The sequence below is a fragment of the Raphanus sativus genome, chromosome 8, assembly GCF_000801105.2.
Source record: "Raphanus sativus cultivar WK10039 chromosome 8, ASM80110v3, whole genome shotgun sequence".
NCBI lineage: Eukaryota > Viridiplantae > Streptophyta > Magnoliopsida > Brassicales > Brassicaceae > Raphanus > Raphanus sativus.
Window position 1 is genome coordinate 26,185,035 of NC_079518.1, and position 19,928 is coordinate 26,204,962.

Sequence of the window (19,928 nt, forward strand, 5' to 3'; positions counted from 1 at the left end):
AGAAATTAATTAGCTAGCTACCACAGTTTCTGCCATAGCTACAATCTTTATAGGTCCCTGGAATCTTCTAAAAACCAAGAACATAACATAACCTCTTACCGAGAAGCTTATGTACTTCAATCTGCAATGAAACCGAGTGTGCTACACGCAATACACCTCATGTTTGCAACTAGCTGTGATATTGATTATTTAAATGTGCTGAGCTAAATTTAGGCTTGATTTGAGTTTAGCCGTCCAAAAATTCTGACTGAAATACAATCAGTTCAACGTTTATAATAGTCCATACTACGTCAAAATGGGAAACTTGAAAACCAAAAAAAAGTAGACAATTTCATCCACTGATGCCATCTTTCACAGAAATAATTGCGCTTTTTTGGGGAAGTATGTAGGAATGGTGAAGCAGTTTGAAACTAATACTATTAGTATAATAGTCTCTCTATTTCCCAAATAACTTTTTTTACACATAATAAAATTAATAATATTCAATAATAAATGTATAAATTTAAAAATGTACTAATTTCTAATAACTGTGAATTAGTAGTTATTCAAAAAATTGTTGTAAATATATGCTGTATTTAAAATTTGGTATTACTATTGAATTTTAAGAAACAGCAAAAAGTTAAATTTTATATTTCGAAAAAGGAGGCAATATCTGAAATTGAGTTGACAAACCAAATGAAAATCTGAGATGAAAAAAAAAAAGAGAAAGGAGAAAGGAAGTAGCTTCAGCTTTAAGACGGAGACGCATGCAAAGAAAGGTCATGATGTTGTCTCTGCCTCTCTACGCAGACCTCTCTCCCACGCCCCTTTGGTGTTATTATACGAGCTTCAGCTCCTAACCACGCCCTTTCTTATTACCTACCCTCCGTTACGGACTTTTATTACACTTATGCCACACTCCTGCTTTCCTCGTAGCAACTAGTCATTCATTGGTCCGTGTTACATTAGTCTATAGACTATAGTAGGGCCTAGACTATATAGTTTATAATACGGTTATTGTATTATACACATGTGGAGGGTTCTTTTCTTTAGACAATTCTCTTAAACCATTTGGTTTTGTTGGGGCTATGAGATGTGCCAATCAAGAAAACCAAAAAAAAAAAAACAAGAGAATGCCAACGAGAAAGCTAAGAGCATCATTAACCCAAGTGGCTTAATGGAGGGGTGCTTAAATTTTTTTTATTTTTTTTTTATTTTTTTTTGTGTGATTAAAAAAAAAAAAAAAATTAAAAGTCAACCAATCGCGGGCCACCACGTGTTAGTGGGGCCCGCATACTGTTGAAAAACCATTGAAGAACGTAGCTTATATAAGCCACAAAAGAGTTGGTTGTTTTGATTGATTGGGACCCACCTTCTTATTTTATTATTTTTTGGTAAACCACTCTCTCTAAATACTTGCGTTAAAGATGCTCTAATACACAAACGCAACACACCACTATCAAATCATTATTTACATGAAAATAAAAAATATAATTGAAAATTCGAAAAAGCTAAAAATTCAAAGTTGTAATGAATAAGCAGAGGAAAAATAAAATAAAAACAGAGCAACAGTGGTCGGTAGGCTCGCTCCCATGATTCCTTTCTCTACATACTTTCTACGTCTCTCTCTCTCTTTCTTTCCTCCTTTGATTAATTTTTTTTTCTAGGGTTTCCCAATGAGACCAGCTCGGAGAAGGAGAATATGGGTTTGAGAACTGATTCGGCTTCGTTTCGAGTTTCTAACGGCTGAGTCAACTCGGTGATTCCTCCTCTGCTTTGTAATAAAGTCTGTAGCTTTCTTGTTTTTAGAACTGAATGGTCGAATCTTTCTTCGGTGTTTGCAAAAGTGGAAAGATCTTCTTTTTATTCTTCTTGGTGTTTGGTCTTTAAAAGTAGAAAGGACTAGTCTTGTCTTGTGTGTTGTGTAACCCTTTAGAGATCACATGAGATGGATGGGCATTGAGTGAGTATCTTTAGGTTTTTAGATTTGGTTGTGGATTTAAGTAAAGGAGTGGACTTTGGTATCTGGGTCTTATCTGGAGAGTGATGGAGATGTCTTACAAGGATGGGAAGATGGGATGCATGGACAATGGGAAGTATGTGAGGTACACACCTGAGCAAGTTGAAGCACTCGAGAGGCTTTATCATGACTGTCCTAAACCCAGTTCTATTCGCCGTCAGCAGTTGATCAGAGAGTGTCCTATTCTCTCCAACATTGAGCCTAAACAGATCAAAGTATGGTTCCAAAACCGAAGGTAGTAATACTAACACTCCTTAATGCAGTTTTAGGGAGATTCTTTGATTTAATCTTTTTATAAAACTTCAGATGTAGAGAGAAGCAAAGGAAAGAGGCTTCACGGCTTCAAGCTGTGAATAGGAAGCTGACGGCGATGAACAAGCTGTTGATGGAGGAGAATGATAGGTTGCAGAAGCAAGTGTCACAGCTGGTTCATGAAAACAGCTACTTCCGTCAACACACTCCCAATGTGAGAATACTTATATTTTAATATTTGTAGAGTATTATTCCATATTGATTTTGTTTGATCTTTTTGGTTACAGCCTTCACTTCCAGCTAAAGACACAAGCTGTGAATCGGTGGTGACTGGTGGTCAGCACCAATTAGCATCACATAATCCTCCAAGAGATGCTAGTCCTGCAGGGTCAGTGCTTTAGTGTTTTGCTCTTTTAGTTAAAACAGTTTCATTCTAACTTAATTCTTTTTTGTTTTTTTTAAGACTTTTGTCCATTGCAGAAGAAACTTTAGCAGAGTTTCTTTCAAAGGCAACTGGAACCGCTGTTGAGTGGGTACAGATGCCTGGAATGAAGGTATCTTGATCCACTTCCTCTAGTTTTCTTTCTGTTTATTGCATAAAAAAGAAAAAAGTAATAATGAAAGAGTTACTAAACTTATCTGTAACGGTTTGTTTTGTATATATATGTAACAGCCTGGTCCGGATTCCATTGGAATCATTGCTATTTCTCACGGTTGCGCTGGTGTGGCAGCACGCGCCTGTGGCCTAGTGGGTCTCGAGCCTACAAGGGTATGTATGTGTAGATATAATCATTCTTCTTCTACCCTACCTTACATATATATATATATATATATATATGTAACAAAGTTGATCTGCTTCTTCATTTCTTTGGCTAGGTCGCAGAGATCGTCAAAGATCGGCCTTCGTGGTTACGCGAATGCAGAGCTGTTGATGTTATGAATGTGTTGCCAACCGCCAATGGTGGAACCATTGAGCTGCTTTACATGCAGCTCTATGCACCAACAACGTTGGCCCCACCACGTGATTTCTGGCTGTTGCGTTATACCTCTGTTTTAGAAGATGGCAGCCTTGTGGTGTGTATCTCTGAATATACTACTTCCTTTTTTTGTTCTTGTTTTTTTTTTTGTTCATGATGATGTAACTAATTTTGTAGGTGTGCGAGCGGTCTCTTAAGAGCACTCAAAACGGTCCTAGTATGCCACCGGTTCAACATTTTGTTAGAGCAGAGATGCTTCCCAGTGGGTACTTGATACGGCCTTGTGATGGTGGTGGCTCCATTATACACATTGTGGATCATATGGATTTGGAGGTAATAATCTTCACTATGCTCCAATGTCTATGCTATTCAATACATTGGGGCTAATGTTAACTTGACTGTTGAATAGGCTTGTAGTGTTCCTGAGGTCTTGCGTCCTCTCTACGAGTCACCAAAAGTACTTGCGCAGAAGACAACAATGGCAGTAAGTGAACTTAAAACTTTACATATTCCTAACATTTGCTTGTTGATGTTTTGAATTTTTGTATATATATTTTTTTTTGGTTTCAAAGGCGCTGCGCCAACTCAAACAAATAACTCAAGAGAGTTCTCAGACTAATAGTAGTGTCAATGGCTGGGGACGGCGTCCTGCTGCCTTACGAGCTCTGAGTCAAAGGCTAAGCAGGTTTTGATACTCGTAACTACTTGTCTTTGGATGTAAGATACTATATTTGCTGTCATACATTGGTTTTTTTTTTTTCCTACAGAGGGTTCAATGAGGCTGTTAATGGTTTCACCGATGAAGGATGGTCGGTGATAGGAGATAGCATGGATGATGTCATAATCACTGTGAACTCTTCTCCAGACAAGCTCATGGGTTTGAATCTTACATTTTCCAATGGCTTTGCTCCTGTTAGCAATGTGGTTTTATGCGCTAAAGCCTCCATGCTTTTACAGGTCAATTCACCATTTATTTTTGTTGTTATAGATCAATTTATTTTTTCTTCTTACTCTTTTTGTTTTGGGTTTTTGGAACTTTTAGAATGTTCCTCCGGCGATCCTGCTTAGGTTTCTGAGGGAGCATAGATCAGAATGGGCTGACAACAACATTGATGCATATTTAGCAGCAGCTGTTAAAGTTGGGCCTTGTAGTGCTAGAGTTGGAGGATTTGGAGGGCAGGTCATACTTCCACTTGCTCATACTGTTGAGCATGAAGAGGTAAGTTGAAGTTTATTTGCATCCTTTGATTGTTTTCTTCTTGTAATGGTTGGTGTGTTTCCTTGTTAGTTCATGGAAGTCATTAAGTTGGAAGGTCTTGGTCATTCCCCTGAAGATGCTATCGTTCCAAAAGATATCTTCCTTCTACAAGTAAGTACTTTTAGATTGTCTCTCCTCTGCATTAGTCTTAATATGGATCACTAAATTATCTTGTGATTAGCTTTGTAGCGGTATGGATGAAAACGCTGTTGGGACATGCGCTGAACTTATATTTGCACCAATTGATGCTTCTTTTGCTGATGATGCACCTCTGCTTCCTTCTGGTTTTCGCATTATCCCTCTTGACTCCACAAAGGTTAGAATCACAAAATGTTTTTCATTTAAGTTTTTTTTCACACTCTTAAAGTTTGTCTTGAACCAAAAAGCAGGAAGTGTCTAGTCCAAACCGAACCTTGGATCTTGCTTCTGCACTTGAGATTGGCTCAGCCGGAACAGCAAAAGCCTCAACTGACCAATCAGGAAACTCCACCTGTGCAAGATCTGTGATGACAATAGCATTTGAGTTTGGTGTGGAGAGCCATATACAAGAACATGTAGCATCCATGGCTAGGCAGTATGTTCGAGGTATCATCTCATCGGTTCAGAGAGTTGCATTGGCACTTTCTCCTTCTCACATCAGCTCACAAGTCGGTCTACGCACTCCTTTGGGTACTCCTGAAGCCCAAACACTTGCTCGTTGGATCTGCCAGAGTTACAGGTATGTACATATATATGTTTTCCACCAAGTCAACAAGGATGATTCATTTTGTTTCTGTTGATACTAGGAGCTACATGGGCGTTGAGCTACTTAAATCGAACAGCGATGGCAATGAATCTATTCTCAAGAACCTTTGGCATTACACAGATGCTATCATCTGCTGCTCAATGAAGGTACTGACTCAAATATCAAGCACATGAATGTTTTATTCACAGTCACTGATCCTTTTATAAACCTTTCTGTTTAGGCCATGCCCGTCTTCACATTTGCAAACCAGGCAGGACTTGACATGCTTGAGACTACACTGGTTTCTCTTCAAGATATCTCTTTAGAGAAGATATTTGATGACAATGGAAGAAAGATTCTCTGCTCTGAGTTCCCACAGATTATGCAACAGGTTTTGAACAACGTGCTGCTCTGATTTGTGTAGTTTGATCAGCTTTTGTCTGACTTAAAGGGATGTTTTGGTTTCAGGGTTTTGGGAGTCTTCAAGGTGGGATATGTATCTCAAGCATGGGGAGACCAGTTTCATATGAGAGAGCTGTTGCTTGGAAAGTACTCAATGAAGAAGAGAATGCTCATTGTATCTGCTTTGTGTTCATCAACTGGTCCTTTGTTTGAGATTTATGTGTGTACTTTTGAATAATCTGTTTTTCTTTTCAGACAGACCTTTTGCCTCATGGTTGTTATTGCAAGACAGTCTATGTTGTTGTTTTTTCATGTTGCTGTGAAACACATTAACAGTATTTTGTTTGAATACTCAAGAAATGTTTGCTTCATTTGATTATGTGATGATAATGATCTTTTTCTTTTCTGATTATTAGTGCATTTAGCTTTCCGATGATTTGCCCATCAAATGCAATCATTACACTCAACAATGACTCGGTCTGGTGCATGTTTCTGTTGATAAAGTTGAGATGTAAACCGAAAATTTGAATGTTTAGGATAAGGCTGAAATTTAAACCGAAAAATTTCTACCGAACTTTGAACAAAAAAAAAACAAAATCTACTGACTTGTCGTAAAAAAAAAAAAAAAAAATCTACTGACTGACCTTTGTACATATAGGACTGTCTGTCTAATTCACTTTAGATCATTCTCCGAAATGATAAGTTACTAGGACACTAGATTGTGGCGTACTATATCCCCTTTAAATCTTTCCTTGATCATCCATATTTTTAAAACCCTCAAATTATTCACCTAGAGAAAGAGCATCATAAATACACAATCAGAGCTATAAGAAATGGAAGTTATAAGGACGGTAACACAACATTCATTATATTGTCTGCATATAACATAGCATCCTGCAAAGCATAATCATGTTTACTTGAGTAAAAAAAACACAAATTATGAAAGACGATATTATAATTATACAGGTCTCAGATTCCTTCTTTTAAGTCGGCTGCAAAGTCTGTAGAGGAAACAATGAACAACACATCAATGTTTAAAGAATCTCTCTCTGATTAGGATTAAATCCTTTCTGGCTTTACTCGTTTCCAAACGGTTCTTTGGAGTGTCTTCACAACACTTAAGTCCCACCTCCAAAACCAGTGTCAAGCACTCCTCAAGAGGGAAACCAACTCTGAAACCACTACTAAGAATTGAATTGTCTGCAATGTCCAACACCCTCTCTGTCAACGCCAACTTGATGTAGCTGTGTAGGGTAACGTTTCCCCCAAATAACTCATTTGTTGGTCGTTTTCCAGTGAACATTTCCAAAAGAAGAACACCAAAGCTATACATATCCCCATATATTGATGGTTGTCCTCCCATTCCATATTCTGCACCATATTTCACAGAAACAAGATTGTAATATTTTTTTAAAAAAAGAGTAAAAAGATTTTCTTCACTCAAACAGTACTGATGAGTGTAATAATTTACCTGGTGCGGCATAGCCGATGGTTCCTCTGACGCCCGCAGAGCTTAGTTGGTTGAACAAAGACTCCTGATCAAGTTTCATGAGCAGTTGAGCAATGCCAAAGTCGCTAACATGGCCAGTCAGATCTTTATCTAGGAGGACGTTGCTCGGCTTGAGATCGCAATGAGCTATAGGTTCATGGCAATAAACATGAAGATATTCCAAGACAGAAATCACATCAATGGCAATGTTGAGCCTTTCAAAGAGGGTCAAGGTTCTTGAGGGTCTACGAATCTCTTCCACTTCCTCTGGGTGCAGCCACATATCCAAGCTTCCATTTGGTATTAACTCATAGACAAGAGCTCTGAAATCATTTCCATGGAAATCAGTACTCGAACAAGCCGTCAATAGTTTCACAAGATTACGATGCCTTATGTCCTTGAGAGATTCACACTCTGTCATAAAGCTTTTCATAGCTCCACGTCTCTGCAGGTTTAGAACTTTCACTGCAACAATCTTGTTTTCTTTTGGAAGCAATGCTTTAAACACTGTACCGAAACTGCCTGATCCAATCATATTGCTGGAAGAGAAGCCATCTGTCACCTTTTGTAGATATGCATAACTTATCTTTTCATGAAAAACCTCTAGTTCAGAAGAAGAAGTTGGAGGATTGGTCTGCTGCTGGTTCTTCTTTCTTTTTCTTAACCAACATAGAGAAATATAAGCTATCAAGAGAAAAACTATGCCAATGCTAACCCCAACGGAAAATTTCTTCACAAAAGAGGAATGTGTCGTCTCCAATGGCTGTACTTGCACAACACATGGCTTTAGTTTCAATTCCTTGATGCCTCCACATAGACCTTTGTTTCCAAATACTAAAAGTAAAGTAGCATTCTGAAACTTTCCTTCTGTTGGCACCATTCCCTCGAAGTTGTTAATGGATAGATTGAGATATTCCATCATAGAAAAATTTGCAAAATATCCAGGTATACTTCCAGAGAAATTATTGTTGGAGAAATCAAGTCTTTTAGCACCCATCAGCCCTTTTATATTTGGAATATCACCACCAAAAATATTTCCTTGTAGATAAAGATTCTCCAATGACAAAAAAATTCCCCAAGACTTGAGGGAGCTGCCCGGATAATTTGTTATGCGCAACAGACAGTGTGCCAAGACCTTCTAGTGGTTTAATATACTTTGGCAGAGAGCCTGTCAAGGAATTATCTGACAAGTCGAGGTGAACAAGGGACTTAATTTGCATAATCTCCTGAGGTATAGTCCCATTCAACTTATTAGACCCAAGCCCCAAATACAACATGAATTTGCACTGACCAAGACTGGGAGGAATGGTTCCTTCAAAACTATTGTTGGAAAAATAGAGTTTTCCTAACCGGGTGATGTTACCTATTGAAGAAGGTATCTCTCCGGACATTCTATTTGACGTGAGGTTTAATACCACCAATCTAGAAAGCTTTCCAATGGAACTTGGTAGTGGTCCGGTCAACAAGTTATCGTCTAACATAAGTTTTTGTAGGCCGATGAGATTCCCAATCTCATAAGGAATTGTTCCAGAGATGGAATTAATTCCAAGGTCTAGTTTCCAGAGGTTGGTGGAGAGGTTCGTGACAGAGATAGGAAAGTCACCTCCAAGCCTATTTCGATAAACAAGTAGTGTATATGAAGTTGGGTACAATTAGTCAAAGCCTTAATAAAATCAAGATCTCCAGAAGAGCCACTACCCAAAGAATTGCCGGCAAGTGACAGGTATTGCAAATTCTGTAGTTTTCCAAAACTTGAAGGAACACTTCCTGTCATTTTGTTCCACACGATACTAAAATCCTCAAGATTTGAGATATTGGAAAGTGTTGTGGGGATCGGTCCAGTGAAACTATTACGCCCCATATGTAAACGTCGAAGATTTGGTAGTAGATTACCAAAATCAGGGTTTAGTCTACCCGAGAAACCACTACGATACATGCTCAAGAACTTTAGTGAGGAAATATTGTAGATGGAGGGAGGAAAAACGCCCGAGAATTTGTTCGTTCCTAATGCAAGATACACTAACTGATTCAGTCTAGCTAGAGCATCAGGAACGCCTCCTTCTATTTTGTTCGATGAAAAGGTAACTCGCACGAGTGCTGTTAAGTTTCCTAGAGATGCAGGGAGCTTCCCGGTAAGGTTGTTTCCACCAAGATATAAAATTTCAAGCTTCGCCAATGATCCCATTTTTGAAGGAACAACTCCTTCGATATGATTTTCATATAAATCAAGTTTCCACAATCTAGAGCAGTTACATAGATCGACTGGAATATCTCCTCTAAGAAAATTATGACTCATATCTAAGTACTCAAGTCTAAACAAGTTTCCCACCTCAGTAGGGATTGTACCACCAAAAGAGTTATCAGACAGATTAAGTGATATGAGAAAGGAAAGATTACCAATCGATGGTGATATCACTCCCCCTAACTGCCATCCTCCAAGGTCCAAACTGGTAACTCTCTTGTGTTTGAGACCGCATGTAACCCCTCTCCAGTTACAGAGAGGGACAGAGTTATTCCATGAGGACAAGACATTTTGTTTTTCTTCAGAAACTTGAGATTTGAGGTCCAGCAATGCTATCCTATCAGCTTCTCCGGTAAAACAATATGCTTTCAGTAACATGATAGCACTGAAAGAATATAGATAAAACAATCTCATGCTTCTCATTTTTGTTTTTGGTTAAAAGCTTTTCGTGCATCTCAAATGTTGCAGGAAAGTGAATTATATGAGACGAAGAGAATCAGCAAATGCAAAATTACTCTAAGTTATCGTTGAGGAACCTCACAACCACATATACAAAACTGCAAGACTATTCAAAAGTCCACTGGACTTGTCGTCAACCAAGCCGCCTGGGTTAAGTATCTCACTAGTCTCGTATCTTATAAGCTTTTTAATTTTAGAATTCCCACTAGGCCACTGGTCTCGTGTTTTTTATAGAGTCTATTGGTAGATAACCAATCTTGAACAATTTTTTTTTTCCACATTAATTGGATCCCCCAAACCCCAATTCCTTTATTGTCTTTTAGACTGCTTTTAAATCAATCTTCAATTCAATATTTTCTCTCTCTAATTAGGAGATTTCCAGTGATCTCCTTGTGGTGACCTATTGCCTTTTTAAAATATTTTATTTTCCCTCACGGTGGAATTCATTGACCGGCATTTGCAACTGTCTTCCTCTTTTGGAAATTTTTGATTTATCACAAATTACATAATTTTCCTATTATTTTCTTCTCCTTTTTTCTCATCCTTGACTAAAAAGTTACCATAAACTCGCCTCCTTCAACCAAAATTTCATTTTCTAATGATTTCCCAAAAAAATTATGATTGAATTCTGTGTTATTAAGGGCAACTTCATGACAATTACGCGAGATCTATTACCGAAGAACGTGCACACCCAATTTCTCTCCGACATCGGAAGTTCTAATTATCGAGAAACTAGAGCCGATTTGCTGCAAAAAGCTATCCAAGCGATGTCACTAGAAAAGGAGGAACAATTGACCTTGCCGGATAGTCCAAGGTTCAGGGCGATTGACGAGACTCAATTGTGTTTGATGGGAAGGTTGCCGAACCCGGATTGTCAACCTTTCTCAAGAATGATCGAGTTTATGCCAGTTTATGCCAACTGCTTGGATAGTGTATGGCAGAGTGCGTGGCATAGTTTTATCTCAGGACCGGTTCCAGTTTGTGTTTCAAAGGGAAAGGATTTGCTGACGGTGCTTATGAATAGGCCTTGGTCCTACAATCATTGGACGATGATATTGGAACGTTGGATTCTTACTCCAACTTACGATTTTCTGAAATCGATGGACATCTGGATTCAGATTCATCACATTCCGGCAATCTTTTTCAAGGAGGAGACGATGCATAAACTGGCATCTGAGGTTGAAAAAGTCGAAAATATAGAATATTGATAGACCCTAAATCGGAAAGGATCACTTTAAATGGGTGTTGGATATAATCCGTGAAAGCAAATGGCACTTCTGGAATATTGATATTCCTAACATTGCTTGTTGATGTTTTGAGTTATTGTATATTTTTTTTTTGTTTCAAAGGCGCTGCGCCAACTCAAACAAATAACTCAAGAGAGTTCTCAGACTAATAGAAGTGTCAATAGCTGGGGACGGCGCCCTGCTGCCTTACGAGCTCTGAGTCAAAGGCTGAGCAGGTTTTGATACTCATAACTACTTACCTTTGGATGTAAGATACTATATTTGCTGTCTAATACATTTGTTTTTTTCTTTCTACAGAGGGTTCAATGAGGCTGTTAATGGTTTCACCGATGATGGATGGTCGGAGATAGGAGATAGCATGGATGATGTCACAATCACTGTGAACTCTTCTCCAGACAAGCTGATGGGTTTGAATCTTACATTTTCCAATGGCTTTGCTCCTGTTAGCAATGTGGTTTTATGTGCTGAAGCCTCCATGCTTTTACAGGTCAGTGCACCATTTATTTTTGTTGTTATAGATCAATTTATTTTTTCTTCTTACTCTTTTTGTTTTGGGTTTTTGGAACTTTTAGAATGTTCCTCCGTCGATCTTGCTTAGGTTTCTGAGGGAGCATAGATCAGAATGGGCTGAAAACAACATTGATGCATATCTGGCTGCTGCTGTTAAAGTGGGGCCTTGTAGTGCCAGAGTTGGAGGATTTGCTGAGCAGGTTATACTTCCACTTGCTCATACTATTGAGCATGAAGAGGTAAGTTCAAGTTTATTTTGCACCATTTGAATTTTCTCTTCTTATAATGTTTGGTGTGTTTCGTTGTTAGTTCATGAAAGTCATCAAGTTAGAAGGTCTTGGTCATTCCCCTGAAGATGCTATCGTTCCAAGAGATATCTTCCTTCTACAAGTTAGTACTTAAGATTGTCTCCTCTTCATATGAGTGTTAATGTGGTTCACTAATATCTTGTGATTAGCTTTGTAGCGGCATGGATGAAAACGCTGTTGGAACATGCGCTGAACTTATATTTGCACCAATTGATGCTTCTTTTGCGGATAATGCACCTCTGCTTCCTTCTGGTTTTCACATTATTCCTCTTGGCTCCACAAAGGTTAGGATCACAAAATGTTTCCCATTTAAGTTTTTTCAGACTCTTAAAGCTTGTCTTGAACCAAAAAAACAGGAGGTATCTAGTCCAAACTGAACCTTGGATCTTGCTTCAGCACTTGAAATTGGTTCAGCGGGAACAACAAAAGCTGCAACTGATCAATCAGGAAACTCCACATGTGCAAGATCTGTGATGACAATAGCATTTGAGTTTGGTGTTGAGAGCCATATGCAAGAACATGTAGCATCCATGGCTAGGCAGTATGTTCGAGGTATCATATCATCGGTTCAGAGAGTTGCATTGGCACTTTCTCCTTCTCACATCAGTTCACAAGTCGGTCTACGCACTCCTTTGAGTACTCCTGAAGCCCAAACATTTGCTCGTTGGATCTGCCAGAGTTACAGGTATATACATATATAAGTTTTCTACCAAGTCAACAAGGATGATTCATTTTGTTTCTGTTGATATTAGGAGCTACATGGGCGTTGATCTACTTAAATCGAACAGCAGCGAAGGCAGTGAATCTGTTCTCAAGAACCTTTGGCATTACACGGATGCTATCATCTGCTGCTCAATGAAGGTAATAACTCAATATCAAGAACATGAATGTTTTACTCACAATCACTGATCCTTTTATAACCTTTCTGTTTAGGCCATGCCTGTCTTCACATTTGCAAACCAAGCAGGACTTGACATGCTTGAGACTACACTGGTTTCTCTTCAAGATATCTCTTTAGAGAAGATATTTGATGACAATGGAAGAAAGATTCTCTGCTCTGAGTTCCCACAGATTATGCAACAGGTTTTCAACAACGTTCGGCTATGATTTGTGTAGTAGTTTGATCAGCTTTTGTCTGACTTAAACGGATGTTTTGGTTTCAGGGTTTTGGGAGTCTTCAAGGTGGGAGATGTATCTCAAGCATGGGGAGACCAGTTTCATACGAGAGAGCTGTTGCTTGGAAAGTACTCAACGAAGAAGAGAATGCTCATTGTATCTGCTTTGTGTTCATCAACTGGTCCTTTGTTTGAGATTTATGTGTGTACTTTTGAATAATCTGTTTTTAATTTTCAGACGAACATGTTGCCTCGTGGTTGTTATTGCAAGACAGTCTATCTTCTTGTTTTTCTTGATGTTGCTGTGAAACACATTAACAGTATTTTGTTTGAGTACTCAAGAAATGTTTGCTTAGTTTGATTATGTATGATGACTGATGATAATGATATGATATATCTATTTCTTTTCTAAACACATTAACGGTATTTAGCTTCCCAGAAATTATATTCATTTTTTTACAGAAAGATTTGCCCATAAAATAGTTATGGTAATCACTACACTCAACAATGACCAAGTCTGGTGCATGTTTCTGCTTAGGATAAAGTTGAGATGTAAACAGAAAAATCCGAAAGTTTGGTTACTGAGAATGCCAATCTCTCCTCTGTACAAGTGGTCCATATCACATTTTATGTATGTCTTCTGTACAAGTGGTCTATATCGCATGATATATCTGAGATGTTAGGATTGGAATATTCCGTTGAACCGTTTCCATCCACATCTTGGTTACTAGAGTTTCATGTCGATCATAATAATGATCTTCAGACAATATATGTGTATGGATAATCCTCTACTCTTGAGCTAATTTTTAAGTGTGAATTAGGTTCATCATTAATATGGTATCATAATCAGGTTCCACACCCTGACCCATTAATTTGACTCCAGAAAGAGATCTGATCATCCATTAGCTGATGGCTAGAGAAGATTCAATTCCACCGAGATTACTAGAAAATAATACATTGTATCGGAGGGATTTGATGGATTCTACAAGATTAGTAATTATACCGCACCATTACCTTCGTTGTCCTTTTACTATTTCCAATGACAGCTCTTCCCATCCTGTTAGTCAAGCTCAGTGTGCTCCTGCGCAAGTGACTCTTCCATCTTCAGCTCATTGTGCTTCCCGTCCTGTTAATCAACCTACTACTTCATCGCCTTCTCTAACAACTGTTTCGAATGATAAAATTTATAGTAATGTTGATCGGGACCTAGAAAAAGGTTATATGATTATAGAACATAGTTACTACTACATACAGTAAATATGTCTGTAATTTATAATAACGTTGATCGCGTTCTCTAACAACTGTTTCGAAATGATAAAATGGTGCTCATAGAAAACATTTATCTATACTATTAAAGCAGAATCCTTAATAGGATTATGCCCTTGATTTTCAACTTATTTACCATGAAATGCCATTATTAAATTTTAAGAATTTTAAAATTAATTTCACCCATTAAAATTCAGCAAATCGAAATCTTTTGATTTTCAAAACCAATCACATTGCAACAGCTTCCATAATTAACTCTATACGCTATAAAATCATAATCAAACGAGAACTAAACTAACTAATTGTAGCATTTGGAAACTTCAACCATTTCCATATATTTTATGTTCTCTCCTCCATTAATAAATCAAAATTTCCCATATGATATAGACTACGTACATATATACAAGTACACATTACTTTCTTTTCAAATACATAATGCAATGTATAACATCTATATTTTAAGTACTTAACTTTGGGGCACAAACATATTTAAACTACATCATTTACCAAAAAAAAATCCAAGTTAAATCACAAAATGTTATTTATGTTAGCCCTAAAGCGCGGGATTGAATTAACGAATTATTAGCTTTGGAAAGATGATATCAAATTTAATTTTATTTTCAAATTTTCAAATTTTATTTATCATTAACAAATTATTTAGTTTTTCAAAGATTTAGTATATATATATCGTAACAACTTTCATGATTTTAATAAAAAAGATTTATTTAATATATGAACAATAAGTACACAGTATACATATATCTATATGAAATAACATAAACCGATTTATATGTTATTTCAAATAAAAAATTTATTTATTTTTTCATAATTAATATATATTAAGAAATTAATTTCCCTAATATATACTTTTAAACAATTGAGGAATAACTTGAGCTAAAAAGTATGTATTAACTACACTAAATATACTAACTTGGGCAGAAATATATGTACTTAATTGAAACAAATTTTGATTCATATATTATATTTCCTATATTACCTTATGTTATATAGGAAAGTAGTTAGGATATTAGACTTCAATAGATTCCACTAATTAATAAATACAATATATTCCCAATTTTATAAGATTTTGAGAACATCAACAATATTGGAACCTCCTAATCTACACGAGTATGTATTTTGTTCAATGGCTCAACCTAATCATTTCTCTACATGTATATCAGCTAAACCATCCGACTAATCTAACAGCTAACAATACCCTAAATTATATGGTGCGTCCCTTTTTCTTCTACCTTATTCAGTTTACTTTTTTAATTAATCTCTATAAAAATATCTGAAAGAGTTTCTTCCAATGGGAACGCTACTTAAATCTTATGGAATCCTAAAGATCATTAAAGATCCCTTTTTCTTAATAACAATCGTGTCAAATGTTCTCCTAAAGATCACCATTTCAAAAGGTAGCGAGTGATTTTAATTTTTTTGTGACTTTAAGAACTACAAGTATTAATAAAATAATTTAAATTAAGCATTTAAAATAGAACAAATCCCGCACTTTTAAAAGTGCGGGTCAAAATCTAGTTAAAATTAAAATTATGTTTCCTTTAGATATATATAAAAAAAAGACGCAACAATAATTGAACTACAAAGTAAGACCTATATAGATTATGGCTATCGTATATTACATGTATAATCTAAAGTACATAAACTTTGATATGTGAAAGCTTTGTTAGACCACTCTTCCACCTTAAATTATATTTTTGTTTCTACTTTTCCATTATTTGGTTTGCCTTTTTTTTATGTCGATATCAAGTGGTCACACTTTAACGTTAACCTGAATCCTTCAAGATTTTCGTGATTATATGTTTTTTCTCTTTGAAAAAGGGCTTTTAGATTTTATGTTTGTTTGTTAGTGATCGTATCAGATTAATTACCATAGTAGGCTGTTGATTTGGTTACATACATTTTTATATGTCATATTTCATTAGCTATCTAATTTTATTCTTATAATGTTATGATGATATATTACTAAAACATGTCTACCAAATCTAGTGTTGGCAATACTATAAACTTCAACTTCCTCAAAATAAAATGCTAGGTGCATGCATGCAAATGATTCACGTCAAATGATTTTTTTTTTTTTTGTAACTAAGCTTTCATATTTAAATGCAAAATAAAGGAAAACATTACGTACATGCCAAAGGCCAAGGTTTGTTTTATGAGCCCAAGGCCCATTCAGATTACACAGTTGAAATATTTTTAAGAACCAGAAGGCCCAAGCGACCCATTGGCTAAAGAAAACAAAAAGTCACGCAGTAGAGATGAGCTCTGAGATCATCAATGGAGGACATGCAGAGATTCAATTCAGCCATTGCTGCATCAACCGAGAAGAGGCTGCAGGGTTTGATTCGCGAAGAGAGAGGATCCGGTCTTTGATCTGGCGATCAAGCTTTCGGATGATCGAGTCATAGGAGCAGAAGATTCGCCTGTGGATCCTAGCGTTTCTCTCTGTCCAAATCCAGTACATAGAAGCTTGCCAGCAAAGTCTGATGAGGATACCTTTAGTGGAGTTTCTTGGGATTGCGCCTATCTGTAACATCACTAAGTCCCAACTTCTCTCAGGGGAGAGACCACACCTACGAGCAAGCAGTGCCCAAATATTCCAAGAGTAAGCGCAGCTGAAGAAAATATGGTCTCTAGTTTCATCCGCAGTATTGCAGAGCACACAGGAACCATTGGTAGAGAGTCCCCAACCGATGATCCGATCCTTTGTAGGGCACCTGTTCAACACAAACAACCAGGAGAGAAAGCTGTGTCGTGGAATCACGTCAAATGATTAACCCATAAGTTTTTTGAAAATTTTAGTTTGACTTCACTTCAGTCATAGTTAATCATCAGAGCCGTGCCTACAGTGCAATGAAAAAGGCATTTGCCCTAGGCCCCAAATAATATATAAATTTTAGGGCCTCATTTCCCAATTGTTCTTCTATGGTATAGTGATTAAAGACTTTTTGTAGGAGGATGTCACCAAAAGTTCGAACCATAAACGTTGCTTCTATTTTTTTTTATAGTTATTACCTAAAGCTCACATGATTTATAATATATATTTTAAAGCTTATTTAGATTTTTTTTTTGCCAAGCATTGTTTTCTAGGATTTTGATTTGTTTTATTTTACAAAATTTTCTGTATGTAGAAGAAATAATTGTTTTTGTGTTAAAAAAGATGACAAAAGAAAGAAAGAACTTATTAACTCTACTGTGTAACCTACCCTTCTAATGATTTGGAATATATATTTTTAAAGGTTTCCTTAGATTTTTTTTGCCAAAAATTGTTTCCTATGATTTTTATTTGTTTAAAGTTTATAAAAATTGTGTATGGAGAGAGAAAAACATTTATGTGAGAGATTTTTTCTATTGTTTTTTTTTAAATTATATATTTTCTGAATTTAAATTATGGGTACATATTACTGTTAATTTAAAATTATAAGATTAAATGCTTTTAAAAAAATTTTGGCCTTAGGCCTCCCAAAGTGCTCGCACGGCACTGTTAATCATTAAGTATGTACGTATAAAACTCAATGTATCTGACTTATTTTTTACAAATCCCAGGATTAGTATGAACTTTTGGTCCGAGATCTCCAAATGCTAAGAAAGAACGATTCATAAATAATCTTGAGAGATATTACCCAAGAACTTTATCATTTGAAAATTCAATCAGAGGCTAACAACACCATTCATCCTAATTGAAGAAACATGTAAAACAGAAAATTTAATCCATATTAAAAATTTAATTTTCTTTCTTAGTGACATGGATTCAATAATTATGCACCAATAAGCTTTTGCTTTGTCTTTATAATCTTTATATAATATCTTGCACGTTTCAGCACCTCTATTTCCTCCTTTATAAAACGTTCACATTTCTTCTCTTAGCTCATAAGTAATCTAACCTTCAAAAAACAATAATACATCTCTCTTTCTCTCACTAAAAAAAATCCTAAGATCCAATGGATCAAAACGAACCAATAAGCAAGAAGCTATGGAACATCGTACGTTTCCTCTTGTACATGATCCGGAAAGGCGTCTCAAAACACAAACTCATCGCCGACTTCAACGCCACACTCAAACGCGGCAAGAATCTCATGTTCCACTACCGTCGCCGTGTCCCAGCCGCCGCCACTTCCTCATCGGCCGCCGCAACCGCACCTCAACGTCAAGAATACGAGTTTAGCTGCAGCAACACTCCCAACTACTCTTTCCCTTTTCCCAATATTGCTTTCATGAAGAAAAAGAGTCACAACAGTAATCTCTTCGCGTGTGGTCAAACGCCTCAGACGCTCGACGACGACGTTGCCGCTGCTAGAGCAGTTCTTGAGCTTCTTAACGGCGTTGGTGACAAAGGAAACGTTAGTCCGGCGTATTTGTCGGCGGCTTTGTCTCCTTACTTTCCCGGGTTTGGTCGGACTCCTTTGGTGAGGCCGTTGAGAGTAACGGACTCACCGTTTCCGTTAACACCGGAAAATGGCGACGTGGCCAACGGACACGTGGACCAAGCAGCTGATGATTTCATAAAGAAGTTTTATAAGAACTTGAATCAGCAGAAAAAAATGATTGAATTCAGCTAAAATCTAATCTGATTAGTATGCTTCTTCATATTTCTCCTTTTTCTTGCTGATTAAATGCTTGATATGTAATGATATTTTTGGGGGATTTTTGTTTTCACTTTTCTTGAAACAATTGGATATTGTCAATAAGAAGAATATCATGGGCTTTGTCAATATAACTAATGTTTTAGTAAAAAAATAGATGCATGGACGCAATAATACTTCTTAAATTTTTTTGATGAATTTTCATAAATATTTTTTTTGGCAAGTGATCAAATGGACAAAATATTTGTTTTTATATAAATCAATTTTTAATTTGCTTTATATCTTGTTTTTTTTTTTGGTAAAAGGTAAAAATCATAGATATGAAAATAAATTTACAAGTAGAGTAGATCTAGAATTTTGTTACTCATTGAGGAAAAAAACAGAAAAAAAAACAAGGTAGTAACATAATAGCAGATAAGTTAAAATGATTTCATCTCATCACTTGGACATAGGGTTGAGGAATTGCTTCCTCTTTCTCCTCACACTGATTGTGTTTCTCAACTCCTTGTCAATCAGCCGGTAGATTGCATCTAGGGTGAGAACGATCTGGTAGTGTAGGACATTGCTCCTCTGCTTCACATAAAAACATAAATTATGCAATATTCTCCGTATCGTTCTTTGATTAGTATCTACCATTTCATACGGTTTGAATCTTCTATATCCTTTTATTTGCATTACTCATGAATACATCTGAAGGTTACAGTCTCATTCACTATTACTCAGTTAAAATCCTGAGTTTTCTGTATAGCTATGTGCTGACTCACTTTCCAAAACATCTACCACTGAAAACATGCTTAGAAATTATATTATGGTGATATATTTGATATATACTTTGATGAAATAAATCACCAATCTTAAAAGTCGTCATTGCAAGCTGTTTGGCTCTTTCCCTAAAGCAAAAGAGAAAAAAGTACTTTTTTCAACTTTTTTTCTTTAATTTTCTTTGAGTGTTCTTTATATATACTCACTAGGATCGGTCCGCCCTTCGGGCGGGATTTGATATTTTGTCAAATATTTTTAAACGTATTTTTAAATTTACGTGATTGTGTTTATCTCTGATTCGGACCAATTTTTCATAT

General features: G+C 36.5%; 2 protein-coding genes and 2 pseudogenes across 3 annotated transcripts; 3 read left to right on the forward strand and 1 right to left on the reverse strand.

The window, feature by feature from the left end:
• The first annotated feature begins 1,593 nt into the window (after positions 1-1,593).
• LOC108831793 (homeobox-leucine zipper protein ATHB-15) lies at positions 1,594-5,983 on the forward strand. 2 transcript variants are annotated; one of them, XM_056992626.1, is made up of 17 exons: positions 1,594-2,234; positions 2,306-2,465; positions 2,539-2,639; positions 2,715-2,805; positions 2,925-3,020; positions 3,128-3,325; positions 3,406-3,561; positions 3,638-3,712; positions 3,801-3,913; positions 3,996-4,185; positions 4,271-4,447; positions 4,517-4,597; positions 4,668-4,802; positions 4,873-5,204; positions 5,272-5,377; positions 5,452-5,601; positions 5,679-5,983. In XM_056992626.1, the coding sequence occupies exons 1-17, from the start codon at positions 2,026-2,028 to the stop codon at positions 5,823-5,825; spliced, it is 2,517 nt and encodes an 838-aa protein (XP_056848606.1). In that variant the 5' UTR covers positions 1,594-2,025; the 3' UTR covers positions 5,826-5,983. The 2 variants fall into 2 exon arrangements, with proteins under 2 accessions (XP_056848606.1, XP_018460807.1); XM_018605305.2 differs by having other exon boundaries at positions 1,595-2,234; positions 4,876-5,204.
• Positions 5,984-6,465: 482 nt separating this feature from the next.
• Positions 6,466-9,894, reverse strand: LOC108831795 (probable LRR receptor-like serine/threonine-protein kinase At3g47570; annotated as a pseudogene).
• Positions 9,895-10,569: 675 nt separating this feature from the next.
• Positions 10,570-13,277, forward strand: LOC130499113 (homeobox-leucine zipper protein ATHB-15-like; annotated as a pseudogene).
• A 4,823-nt stretch (positions 13,278-18,100) lies between these two features.
• On the forward strand, positions 18,101-19,108 carry LOC108831798 (uncharacterized). The gene has a single exon (XM_056993211.1). The coding sequence runs from the start codon at positions 18,208-18,210 to the stop codon at positions 18,823-18,825; it is 618 nt and encodes a 205-aa protein (XP_056849191.1). The 5' UTR covers positions 18,101-18,207; the 3' UTR covers positions 18,826-19,108.
• Positions 19,109-19,928: the final 820 nt, after the last annotated feature.

What these genes read in the sequence shown, in the direction of transcription:
- LOC108831793 (XM_056992626.1), top strand. Translation starts at nt 2,026, where the DNA reads ATGGAGATGTCTTACAAGGATGGGAAGATGGGATGCATGGACAATGGG. An exon ending in AGAGATGCTAGTCCTGCAGG is followed by an intron (nt 2,640 to 2,714) that starts GTCAGTGCTTTA and finishes GTTTTTTTTAAG; the next exon opens with ACTTTTGTCCATTGCAGAAG. An exon ending in ATACTGTTGAGCATGAAGAG is followed by an intron (nt 4,448 to 4,516) that starts GTAAGTTGAAGT and finishes TTTCCTTGTTAG; the next exon opens with TTCATGGAAGTCATTAAGTT.
- LOC108831798 (XM_056993211.1), top strand. Translation starts at nt 18,208, where the DNA reads ATGGATCAAAACGAACCAATAAGCAAGAAGCTATGGAACATCGTACGT.